The sequence below is a fragment of the Macrobrachium rosenbergii genome, chromosome 8 (assembly GCF_040412425.1).
Source record: "Macrobrachium rosenbergii isolate ZJJX-2024 chromosome 8, ASM4041242v1, whole genome shotgun sequence".
In the NCBI taxonomy this organism is placed as follows: domain Eukaryota; kingdom Metazoa; phylum Arthropoda; class Malacostraca; order Decapoda; family Palaemonidae; genus Macrobrachium; species Macrobrachium rosenbergii.
This window is the reverse complement of record NC_089748.1, coordinates 84,526,791-84,540,358: the sequence shown is the minus strand read 5'-3', so window position 1 is coordinate 84,540,358 and position 13,568 is coordinate 84,526,791. Positions and strand designations below refer to the sequence as shown.

The window sequence follows — 13,568 nt, the reverse complement described above, 5'->3', positions numbered from 1 at the left end:
GGTCTTTATTAGAGGCCAAGTCCACTTCTCTATGCTTGAAAACTGATCCAAGCATAGACCTGTAGCCCCTAATAGTCACTGGACAAGTCACTGGACAGAGTCCCTTGAGGGTCCTGAGAAAAAACAGAAAGTCTGCTACTTGGGTTTCAGTGGTTTTAGCAGACGAGATGTTATTGCTGCTGCACCACCTGTGGAAGGCAGATCACTTGTCCTGGTAGACTTATATGTACATCTAGAAATAGCTTCCGCAGCTTGCTTTGGAAAACACTTCACTCTGACAAGTCCCTAGATAGTCTGAAGCCTGTCAGAGCTAGAGCAGATATTCCTTAATGAAATTTCCAAAGATGAGGCTGTTTGAAATGTGCACTTTGAGGAAATAGCCTTGGAAAATCCACAAGAAGCTTTAGAAGGTCCAGGAAACATTTTTTGAGAGGCCAAAAGGGTGCTATGAGGGTCATCAAAACATTGCTGGGAGTCTTGAACTTGTTGAGAAACCCCCTCACCATGTTGAATGGGGGGAAGGTATAGAGGTCCAGGTTTGACCAGTCTATCACCATGGCATCCGTTGCCCATGCCAGAGGGTCCGGGACTGGAACAAAAAAGAGGAAGACGGTAATGCTTCGATCTAGCAAACAGGTCCACTGTCGGCCTGCCCAACAACTTCCAGAGGCTGTCGCAGACACTTGAGTTTAGAGTCTACTCTGTCAGGAGGACTTGACCTCGTCGACTTAAACTGTCTGTCAAGACATTCATCTTCCCTTGGATGAACCTGGTGGTAAGCCTGACCCAATTCTGGTCTGCCCCAATGAGCAGCTCCTTCGCTGCCTGACAAAGGGAAAACAAGTGGGTTCCGCCCTGATTCCTGACATAGGAGAGAGCCGTGGTGTTTTGGGAATGTGCCACCATGGTTCTGTTTGCTACTGCTTTCACAAAATGCTTCAGGCCCAGATGATTGGCAGAAAACTCCTTGTCGTTTATGTGAAGCTTCCTTTGCTCCGGAGACCATGTGCCGGAAACTTCCAGAGTGTCCAGTGGAGCTCCCCAACCCTGGTCTGAGGCATCTGCATAAAAGGGGAGGTCGGGGCTCAGCAGATGCAGAGACTTTCCCTCTAAAAGTCTTTTCCTGGGCGTCCACAACCAGAATCATCCTTTACCTCGTTCGTAACTGTGAAAGCCACTGTGTCCAGTTGCTTTCTTCTATCCCAGCTTGCTCGTAGAAAGAACTGAAGGGGCCTCATATGAAGTTTTCCTAGCTCCACAAACTGTTCCATGGATGAGAGGGTTCCAAGCAGACTCATCTATCGATTCGCTGAGCAAACTGGAAGCGAAAGGTCCTGTACCGACTGAAAGCAGGACTCTATCCTCTTTGGGGAGGGAAGAGCCCGAAAACTCAGAGTGATCCTCATCCCTAAATAGAGAATCTCCTGAGTTGGAGCTAGTTGAGACTTTTCTTGACTTATTAAAAGTCCGAGTTCCTCGGCGAGAAGAAGGGTACTCTGCAGATCCTTCGTGCATTGCTCCTGTGACAGGGAGCAGAGGAGCAAGTCGTCTAGGTATAAGCTTATGTTGATACCTAGGAGATGAAGCCATCTTGCAAATGGAGAGACCAAAATTGAGCACTAAACTGGAAGACTCCGCCCCTGAAGACAAATCTCAGGTATTTCCTGCACTCTGAGTTTACTGGAATGTGGAAATACGCGTCCTGCAAGTAGAGGGTTATCATCCAGTTGCCCTGTTGGATGGAGGATAACACTGACTGATATGTCTCCATCTTGAACTTTGTCTTCTGTATGAAGAAGTTAAAAGCACTTTAATCGAGGACAGGGCTCCATCCTCCCCGATGACTTGGGGACCATGAACATGCGGTTGTAGAATCCTCTTGAATTCCAGTCCTCCACTACCTCTATGGCCCATTTCCTTAGGAGGGATGACACTTCCTCCGTGAGCTACGAACTTCTCGGAACCCTTCGAGTATATTATCAATGTGATTGGCGAATTCACGAGAGGAAGGTACTCAAAGAAAGGGATCGGGTAACCCTCTCTGAGAACCTTAACTGTCCAAGGTCCCATGCCTCTGGCATTCCACCTCTTCCTAAGAAGGGAGAGTCTGGCCCCCACAGGTGCACAAAAGATGGGGGAGTCACTTTTTGGCAGAGGCCTTGGCTGAAATCCTCTTGATGGACTTCGCGGAGAAATGCACCTTGAAGTGGGGTCTCAAGGAACTCTGTCTGCCCTCCCGAAAGGGATGCTGCTGCGGAGGAGAGAGAGATTTAGAGAAAAGGCAGAAAGATCCTTGGAGTACTTCAATGACTGTTCCAGTAAGTCTTGGGTAATTTTTTTCTGCAAATCAGTGGCAATTTCCTTAACTGCCAATTGAGGGAACAAAGACTGTTTGTCCAAAGGAGAGTACAAAAGCACAGACTTCTGGACAGATGTCACTCCTCTTGTGATGAAGGAGAACGACTACTCCTTCAATACTCTTGATGACGAAAAGACCTGCTACTTCAGAGGAGCCATCCCTTACTGCCTTATTTGCTCAGGATAACATGCCCAGCCAATCGCTAAAAAGTCATGATCTTCAATTTTTCTAATAAGCGCTCCTATCGACCAGTCCATAACGCTAAACACTTCCAGTTCTTTGAACAAGTGCTTCACAAAGTGGTTGAAATCCGATGAAGTGAAGAAAACCTTACCAGATGAAAATGCCGAATATTGGGCCGAGTCTATAAAACCTAAGAAGTCACCTTGGCAGGAGGCAGCACCTCCCAAGGACGAAGCTTCTACAGTCAAGTAGGAAAGATATCTCCTGGGCGTCAGTCTTGCAGGGGGAAAGGCAAAAGCAGCCTTCCCTTGCTCCCTTTTCATGGACAACCAGTCTTCTACCTCCTTGAGCGCCTTTCTTGCGGACGAAGAGAGAGCCACCTTAGGTTTGTGCAAACTAGAATCTGCTTGGTTCCTCATCAGAAACATGGAAGCAAGTGACACTGGAGCAGCTGGTTGGAAGTGAGAGGGGAAGATTGCCAAAAAATACCTCATCAGGGAAGCATATGCTGCAGGAGGAGGCTCTTTACTACTTCTTCCTCTGCTGAAGAAACAGGAGACAACGCAAGATCTTGAGAAGGCCTATGCGAAGTGGGAGCCTTATGAAGTAGACCCAGTACATCTAACTGCTTCAGTCACGAGAGAGGGTGAAGAAGATGTAGGTGGGCATTCAGTTGGCGCCGAGCTTGCTCAAGGCGGGTGCTCGAAGACTGGAAGGAATTCAGGCGAACCATCTGGCTGTTCATGTGGGCGTCCAGAAGAAGAAGAGCACTCAGGAGCTGAGAACTGAAGTTCTGCATGAGAACGCTCAGGCGAAATGGTGAAAGGGGCTGCGTCACATACTGCAACCTGGTTGTGGGCTAGCAGAAGGGTCTCTAGCACACTTCAGTGAAATGGGAGAGTCCTCTCTACCATGACGTCTCTTCAAGGGAAGAAATTCTCACGGAAAGCATCAAAAACGCCTCTATTTTCACAAGAATCACTATCGGAGTCAGACGATAACTGGTGGGCACTCACTATGACGCCTTTCCAACAGCTGTCAAAACCACAAAGCATTGAATCAGATGAGGGGGTGAGTGCCTGTGCGAAAACCCCACTAACCTTCTTTGGACCACCGGTATGTCTACTTCCAGGATCAGGGGAGTGTGTGTGACCTTTGTCTGGAAGCGTCAGCAGGACAGACAGTCACCTCCTCCACTGGCACTTGTTTAATACTTTGTACTTCGTCCATGAGGACTTCAAGTGATTAAGCCAACTCTGTATTAACTACAAGATTGAATTTGTGATCAAATTTACTCTCGAGGCTGGCTACGGCATCAGGTTCAGAAGCCTGGGAGCCAAAAATAGGAGTTGATGGAGAATTATTAGGAGGACTAAGGATGGGGGATAAAATAAGGGCAGGACAAGGAAGAATGTTACGGTCAGTGAAATGAATGTTAATGACAGGTTCTACATTCTGAGCTCTACTTTCGGCTCTAACAGCCGCCTTCCTCTTCCTATCTCTGTCTAATTTATCCAAATGAGACCTCAAAACTTTCCATTTCTTCTCATCCCATCCATCACATCCAGTACTAGTGAGATCTACTGAACAGTCTTGACCTCTACATTTTGCACAGATCGTATGACTATCGTAGGTTACTTTGGTTACTGGGTCTTGCAACCCTCCCTACAATATCTAATGCAAAAAAGAAATTGCAGAAAATCCACTAGGCTAAGCTGAAAAAACTACCAACACGATCAGTACTTCACCAAATCCTTGGGAAAAACGAAGAAAAAACCTTAAATTCAACCACCAAAACACTCTATGCTGATGTCGAAGTGACAATGTCTGTTACGTTGTACCTATTGTTCCCTGATAGAGGGCGGGGTAGTTATCTGCATTATAAGCAAATGAATTGCTACCACGAACTTCAAATTTTAACTGCTGCGCAACTAGCATTTAACAAATGCTTGTTGTTTCCTTACTTGTTAAGAGAGCTGCTACAGGTGGATACTGCCTCTGGTCGGCACTCAACTTATAGTGGATGTGGTGATGAGCCAGGGGTTGCCCTACAATAGTGGGAACTTTGTAACAAAGGAAATTCTCTGAATGTTAGCAGTTTAAAAATGTGCCCTTGCCCTGGGCGCAGACCAGATCAAAATTAAAAACAATGCTGTCACCTACACTATAATAAAAACCACACCCAGACCATGTACCACAAGACTTCCCTTAAACTCAAAACCTTATACCAACGCAAGGAAATAGTAAGAGGGACAGATAGCCCCCTATGCTTCCTTTCCCAACACCATGCCGGCCACAGATCAAGGTCCTAACGTGCTACAATTTTCAAAATCAGTTTCCACATCTTTTAGGCAATGTGAAGCAAAGACAGACCTGCATCTCCAAAACGTCGACCATAGCATAGAGGAGACATATGTCTAAAGGCCACAGATGGTGCAACTGCCCTAATCTCATGAGCCTTAACCTTAACTAAAGGTATGGCGTCCTCTTGAATCTTAGTGGGTGTGCTTCAGAAGCCACATCTCTCAGGAAAAAGGATATCTAAAGGCCAGAGATGTTGCAACTGCCCTAATCTCATGAGCCTTAACCTTAACTAAAGGTATGGCGTCCTCTTGAATCTTAAGTGTGTGTGCTTCAGAAGTCACATCTCTCAGGAAAAAGGATATGGCATTCTTCAAAAGAGGCCTAGATGGGTTCCTTACAGAACACCAGAGGTTGTTCAAAGGTCCTCTTATCTTCCATGTTCGATGCAGGTAGTACCTGAGAGCTCTCACAGGGCAAAGAAGTCTCTCTTCCTCTGGTCCAAGAAGATCCATTAGGTTCCTTGTGGTGAATGAACAAGGCCGAGGTATGGAAGGATCTTCGTTCTTGGCAAGAAACCCAAGAGAGAAGGAGCAGACTGCGTCCCCTTGTGCAAAGCCCACGCTTTTGTCTAATGCTTGCAGCTCACTAGTCCGCTTGGCAGTAGCCAACACCACCAAAAAGAGTTACTTCCTGGTGAGGACTACAGTGCACGCATTAACCCACACGGCCGTGTGGGTTAATGCGTCCACTGTAGTCCTGAGTTCTTGTCCTTCACTGGTTGGAGCCCACGGGACGACTAACTTATTATCAACTAAAAAATTCCCCTTCGGTAACATATATCAAAATATACTATTTCCGAGGTAGAGCGAATTGGATATTAAAGGACGTTTGTAGCTTACTGATTGTATATGAATCACAGTGATGTGATAAAGGGTCATAATATGGCTGCGTGAGACAAACGCACTACACGGTCAACATGGCAGAGGTGGGCGGATATCGTCTCTAAATACAAACACCTGAGTTCGACAGGGATTTGTATATGGGAGCCAATATCCACTTATACCTCACTTGCTGGCCGTGTGGGTTAATGCATCCACTGTAGTCCTGAGTTCTTGTCCTTCGCTGGTTCGAGCCCACGGGACGTAACTTTAACTTATTATCAACTAAAAATTCCCCTTGGTAACATATATCAAAATATATTATTTCGAGGTAGAGCAAATTGGATATTAAAGGACGTTTGTAGCTTACTGATTGTATATGAATCACTGTGATGTGATAAAAAGTCATAATATGGCTGCGTGCGACAAACGCACTAAATGGTCAACATGGCAGAGGTGGGCGGATATCGTCTCTAAATACAAACACCTGAGTTCGACGGGGATTTGTATATGGGAGCCAATATCCACTTATACCTCACTTGCTGGCCGTGTGGGTTAATGCATCCACTGTAGTCCTGAGTTCTTGTCCTTTGCTGGTTCGAGCCCACGGGACGATTTAACTTATTATCAACTAAAAAATTCCCCTTCGTAACATATATGAAAATTTATTATTTCGAGGTAGAGCGAATTGGATATTAAAGGACGTTTGTAGCTTACCGACTGTATATGAATCACGGTGATGTGATAAAAAGTCATATATATATATATATATATATATATATATATATATATATATATATATATATATATATATATATATATATATATATATATATATATAATATATTTTCCATGCATTTGTGTAATAAATTTTTAACATTTTAAACAAGCAAACAGTGATTCCCAGTCTTTTTATGCTGACTTTTGAGAAAGGAGGGGGGAGGGTAAATGTCAATTTACCTAACAGTTTGACATATTGGCCGGAGGGGAAGAAATAGTGTTGTCCTCATAAGCTCAGGGATTTCAATCTTTTGATATCGTAAGGAGTTATTCTCCTCTCTCTCTCACTCTTGCCAAAGGGTAGATTGAGAAATGGATAGATAGATAAATAGATACTTAGTTCAGGCCTTTTTTTTTTTTCTCTCTCTCTGGAAAAGATACTGTGTGTGTGTGTTCATAGCATTTTAAGACCGTGTAGTAAAGGTAATACATTTTTGGAAGGCAAAAAACACATCTTCTTGTTGTCAGAGAGATTTAAGAGATAAACTCTCCTCTCTCTCTCTCTTTCTTTTGCCTCAGCCAGCCTTGTTGAATATAAGTCGAAGTGGTAGCTCTTTCTCTCTGCTTTGGCTGGAAGGCTTTAAGTACGTATGTATATATTTTTAATTAGGGTACTAATGTTTAAGATGACTTTGAAATATTAATAATATAATTTCAAAGATTATTACAGTAATAGGATAATAATTTAAGGTTTATTTGATGGTATTTGAACTTTCAAGATAGGCAGTTATAAGCATTTTTAGAGGCGGGGTAGCAAGTATTCGCAGATTTTAACTATTCGCAGGGGGGCCTGGAATGTATCTCCTCCATGAATATGGGGGGTTTACTGTTTTCTTATAAACACAACTCCCAAGTCTCCTCCTCCTCTATTACTCAAGCCCTTTTATTAATCATTATTGTGACTCCTTTTGCATATTAAACCACATTATTTTGTTGCCATTTATACTGAAAATGTAAATTTTTCTCCTTCCACCATGTTCTAACAATATGGTTAATCAATTATATTATTTCTTTCAGGATAACTGTTCCATCCATACTGCGAGGATTGTCTGAGCATGGTATGCTGAACAGCATGACATTGTTCTGCTTCCCTGGCTGAGCAAACCATGCGACTTGAACCCGATCGAAAATGTCTGGGAGTACATTGTCAACAGTTGGGAGCAGATTTCCCCCCCATACATAAAGACCGATGGTTTGTTTCTGTATGAACAAATATATATTGAAAGTTAAGGAAATTTTAGAAAAAAAAAAAAAAAAAATTACACCATAAGAATTTTTAAAGTAATGTAAAAGTAAATACGTCAAACAGAAATCACAATATACTTCACATTGGTCAAACTAATCCTACCCCCTCCTTCAATCTATTTTTAGAAATCTAGTAACATACAGTATATGGTATATAAAATAAACTAGTTAAATATGTATACCTTTAGTATCTTGAAAACTTACAAGTAAACTACATGTATAATGTGCTAGCTCTCTCTGTAACCTTATGCTGCAATGTTAATACTGTGCTGTTCACTGATAAAGGTACATTGTATTGTACTGCATTATGCACAGTATGATAATCAACTGTTTATACTAAATATTGATCAAATTCATGGTCAATGATACACTACAGTACCAGGACTTAAGTTCTGGGAGATTAAGTTCTTTGTGAATTTAAAATTTCTGTGGTCACCCTTTGTTTTCATGGACAACTGTAATGATATACAGTAAATTTACTAAAATTAAAAATAATAGTCATAGAATAAAAACTCTAATAATTCATAGTAATACAATAATTGATCAAATACAATTACATATCCAAATCTGACTTTGGAAGATACATTAATTCCATTACACCACACCAGACATTATGTACCATAATATTGCATAAGTAACCAGAGTAATTAATATCACATTCAAAAACTTGAGTGGAATAGTCAGAACTTGATCAAGTCATAAGTCAGGGAAAGTCTATGCTGTCTTCAAAAAAAGTAAAAATAAAAAATAAAAATAAAAATAAATAAATAAATAAAATAAAATAAAATAAACACTTACAATCTCCTCATCAATTCTGGAGGATAGCGATTGCGGATATCCCTTACTTCTCCAGGCTGCCTAATTCGTTGTTCCATCATAAGACGATGTTCAATGTAGACATCTAGTGCATCCCTTGCCACAGTCTAACAATTAATGAGAAACCAATTTTACTTTGTACATTTCACTGAAAATAGAGAAAACTAATTTTCACGTATATAACTTGAAATATGTAAAAAATTTTCCAAAATTCATAGTACTTGGTCCATATCATTCACAAAATAAAGCATAAGACATTTCTAACAAGCTAAGATATATTTTACTAAAGAGTAAACATCATATAGCCTCAAATGTTAAAATACAAATAAACTTAAATGTATAGACCTCCAAACTTAAAGGATGTTATGGAATAAAAATGCATCATTCAATAACAATGAAGACTTCTATTTACTCAAAATGACAACATACATAACAGTGACATCCTTATGCAGAATAAAACATTTTTCTGGTTTTATATGAAATCAAAGGATTTGAAATTAAGGGGACAACCTGGCAATAAAATCTTAAAATTGACTACTCAAAAATAAAATCTATGGCATCGTATGGCATTCATGAATGTATCTAGTCAGTATTTCATTAGAATTTATCTTAACCCTTTAACGCTGAAGCCCTATTTACAAAAACGTCTCCCGTATGTCGGGCGTTGCTCGTGAGTTAGCACAAGCGGAAAAAAGTTTTTTCAAAAAATCACAGCACGCTTAGTTTTTAAGATTAAGGTTCATTTTGGCTCATTTTTTTGTCATTGCCTGAAGTTTAGTATGCAACCATCAGAAATGAAAAAAATATCATTATCATATATAAATATTGGAATATATGACAGCGAAAAAAAACTCGTATATAATTGTATACAAATCGCTGTAATTAAAACGGTTAAAGCTAATGACTTAATTTTTTCAGTTGTATTGTACACTAAATTGCGATGATTTTGGTATATAACAAATTTTAAAACGATCAAAGCAACACAGAGAAAATATTATCACAAAATGATGCATGAATTAAGTAACGTCATGGACGTAAAACTTTTTTTTTTTTTCAAAAATTCACCATAAATCGAAATATTGTGCTAGAGACTTCCCGTTTGTTGAAAAATGAAGCTAATTGATTGAATATTACTAGACTGTAAGTGTTTTAGCTTACAATCGCAGTTTTCGACCATTTCGGTCGAGTTAAAGTTGACCGAAAGTCAAATTTTTCTATTTATCGTGATTTATATGAAAATATTTCAAAACTGATAAAAGCTACAACCATGAGTTATTTTTTGTTGTATTGTAAATGAAATTGTGCACATTTTCGTATATAAAACTTTATGTAACGACTAATATAAAACGGTGCAAATATTACGACAACGTGATTTAAAGAATTTCTGAGATGTTCGCCGAGTTACCGCAGGAGACGTAAGGAAAATGCTTTTTAAAAATTCACCATAAATCAAAATATTATGCTAGAGACTTCCAATTTATTGCAAAATGAAGGTAAATGATTGAATATTACTAGAATGTAAGAGTTTTAGCTTACAATTGCGGTTTTGACCATTTGGTCGAGTTAAAGTTGACTGAAGGTTGAAATTTTGGCAGTTATCGTGATTTATGTGAAAATATTTCAAAACTGATAAAAGCTACAACCATGAGTTATTTTCTGTTGTATTCTACATGAAATTGCGCACATTTTCATATATAAAAGTTTATGTAACGACTAATGTAAAACGATGCAAACATTACGACAACATGACGAAAAAGAATTTCTGAGATGTTCGGCTGAGTTGTCGCAGCGCAGAGCGTAAGGAAAAAATTTTTTTCAGAAATTCACCATAAATCGAAATATTGTGCTAGAGACTTCCAGTTTGTTGTAGAATGAAGGTACATGATTTAATATTACTAGAATGTAAGAGTTTTAGCTTATAATTGCGTTTTTACCATTTGGTCGAGTTAAAGTTGACCGAAGGTTGAAATTACAGCAGTTATCATGATTTATATGAAAATATTTCAAAACTGATAAAAGCTACAACCATGAGTTATTTTCTGTTGTATTCTACATGAAATTGCGCACATTTCCATATATAAAACTTTATGTAACGACTAATATAAAATAGTGCAAACATTACGACAACGTGACTAAAGAATTTCTGGCGCGGACGTAAGGGAAAAAGGTTTTTTAAAAAATTCACCATAAATCGAAATATTGTGCTAGAGACTTCCAATTTGTTGCAAAATGTAGGTAAATGATTGAATATTACTAGAATGTAAGAGTTTTAGCTTACAATTTCGTTTTTTGACCATTTCGGTTGAGTCAAAGTTGACCGAAGGTTGAAATTTTGGCAGTTATCGTGATTTATATGAAAATATTTCAAAACTGATAAAAGCTACAACCATAAGTTATTTTTTGTTGTATTGTACATGAAATTGCGCACATTTTCATATATAAAACTTTATGAAATGCTAATATAGAACAGTACAAAAATTAGGACAAATGATGAAAGAATTTCTGAAATTTTCGCAGTTACAAGGCTGGCGTAAGAAAAAAGTTTTTTCAAAAATTCACCATAAATCGAAATATTGTGCTAGAGACTTCCAATCTGTTGCAAAATGAAGGTATATGATTGAATATTACTAGAATGTAAGAGTTTTAGCTTACAATTGCGTTTTTCAACCATTTCGGTCGAGTCAAAGTTGACCGAAGGTTGAAATTTTTTGTAGTCGACGTTTGCTACGTCCACTCGGCATTCAACAGACAATTTTAGTCGACGTTTGCTACGTCCAACAGGCGTTTAAGGGTTAAGTGTTATTGTTAATGGAAAAATTTCTAACTCTCTCTCGCCAAACTAGACTATGGTGTAAGAGTTAATTATCATTAAAATATATCTTAGTGTTGTAGTTAACGGAAAATTTTCTAACTGTATCTCCAAACTAGACTATGATGCACAATTATCTGCAAAACATCAATACTGAAAAATTACCTGCAAAACATTACTCTAAACTTTCCCTTCATTCCAAGGTGTGCTCATACCTTCACTGGTAGTAGCCAGTGTGTCAAAGATAATGATGATGTATTTTTAAAACTCTTCAGCCTTTCAGTAATCATTGTTTCCTGATCATCATTCTTATTATTTTATTATTAAAAAGGGTGGTTGCATCATGAAAATTAATCTTTTATTAAGTCTTCTCCATTTTCTTTATGACTTGCTTCTCTAGCACACTAGCACTGGTCAACAACTGGCCAATGTTCATGTTTTGGTAGAGAAATATAGTGTTTATACAGCAGTTTTATTCTCTATAGCAGTGCAAGGTAATGAATTATGGTGTGGTAAATCTGTAGACTTGCCAGCAGATCCTTTCAGAGTCTCTTCTGTTGTTTTCCCACAGCAAATGAATTCTGGATGCTTCGGTGTTTCTTTTGCAGTTTCTCTTGTTGACATGTTTCCTTCGCTGTGCTTCTCTTTCAACAAGTCATTTGCTTGGATATCAACGAGCTTCAACTGTAGTTCAACTGGTATGTTGTTGTCAAGGTTACAATAAAATGAATTCTGTTGAGATCTGAAAATCTCTCCAAGAACATGCTTAAGTCACGAATAATCTTCTTTGGAAAGAGGTCGACATCTGCGATTCCAGCACAAAACTCTTTAAAACACTGAAACTGAAAGAAATTTCCTACTTCCAGTTGTGCTTCAAACAATGATAGCGTTCTCCGATGTCTTTTGATGATTCTGTAGAGAGCACAGATAAGGTTATCCTTTCCCTTAAATTTCAAGTTCATTTCATTCATGTGGGATATGATGTCAACCAAAAAGGACAACTTCAACGGCCAGGTAGGATCTGACAGAAGTGGATCAGCTCTATCCTTGTCGGTCAGAAAAATATCTACTCTCTTCGGAGCTTATAAAACCAAAACAGGACTTTACTGCAGCTGAGCCACCTCACTGGTGACTTGGCCTACACCATTATTTTCTGTCTGAAGAGGGTTTTCTTTTAGTACAAAACTTGCAGGCTTATAGGTTTTGTGTAAACAGCATTGAAACACAATAGTATTTATTAGTACAGTATTACATGTATTACATTTTGTTTATCATAATCAAAATTTAGAAGCTGAATATCAACCTATGTTACTCGCATGAAACCATTCATTTGAAAGGGGGGGGGGGGACCACTATTCCCAATTTCCTTACTTAATATATCTGACTTCTCCATATTTATAACAATATTCTATGTCAATTCATCGTTTTTCATCATATTAAAAAGAAAATTAGCATATGTAAGATTTATAAGTTATCGTGCATCAACACCAGACTCCTCAAAATACAGCGTTCCAAGCAGGCCAACTGAACCTCACTTCAATGCATTTCACCACCCTTCAGTCAAGCAATATGTATTCAAGTAAGCAAACCCCACCAAACTCCTTTGGACCTTCAGTATACAGTATCACTTTCCTTCCATCTAGGAGTGTCAGGGGGCACTCTGGAGCCACTGGACGTTGAAGTTCTTGGGCGCTTATGAACCCTGGAAATGTTTTGGCGCCAAATACTGGCGCTCCACAACTGGAAGTTCAGGAGACAAACACAGTGGACTTCCAAACCAGAATCTATATCACTTTTTCAATGGTTGTCCACCAAGGCCTGGGACCAAAAAACAGGCTCAGCTGAGGGGGAAGGGGGAACTAACCGGGGGCAAACCCCCTTGGACTGCAAGTATGTCTTCTCCCAGGTTTAGGGGAGAAGGACAGTGACCTTTGGTCTAAGAGATCCAACGGGCCTGATAGTCACCTCGTCCCCTACACTTCCAGCAAGACGCCTTTTCTGCGGCTGTCTGTCGCAACCTGGGACCATACAACAAGCTCAACTGAGGGGGAACTACCTGGGGAACTTCCCGTCAGCCTCCATTGGACTTTCAGTATGACTTCTCCCAGGTTTAGGGGAGTATGACAGTGACTTGAGTCTAGGAGAACCAACGGGCTGGATAATCACCTTCTCCACTGCACAACACTTCATTATC

General features: G+C 39.5%; 1 protein-coding gene across 1 annotated transcript in view; it reads right to left on the bottom strand.

Moving 5' to 3' along the window:
• Positions 1–13,568, bottom strand: part of Mcm7 (minichromosome maintenance 7) — a 224,013-nt gene that overhangs the window by 164,837 nt on the left and 45,608 nt on the right. The window contains exon 4 of the mRNA XM_067108054.1: positions 8,548–8,672. Within this exon, the coding sequence (XP_066964155.1) occupies positions 8,548–8,672 (125 nt within the window). The remainder of the gene's footprint in view (positions 1–8,547; positions 8,673–13,568) is intronic.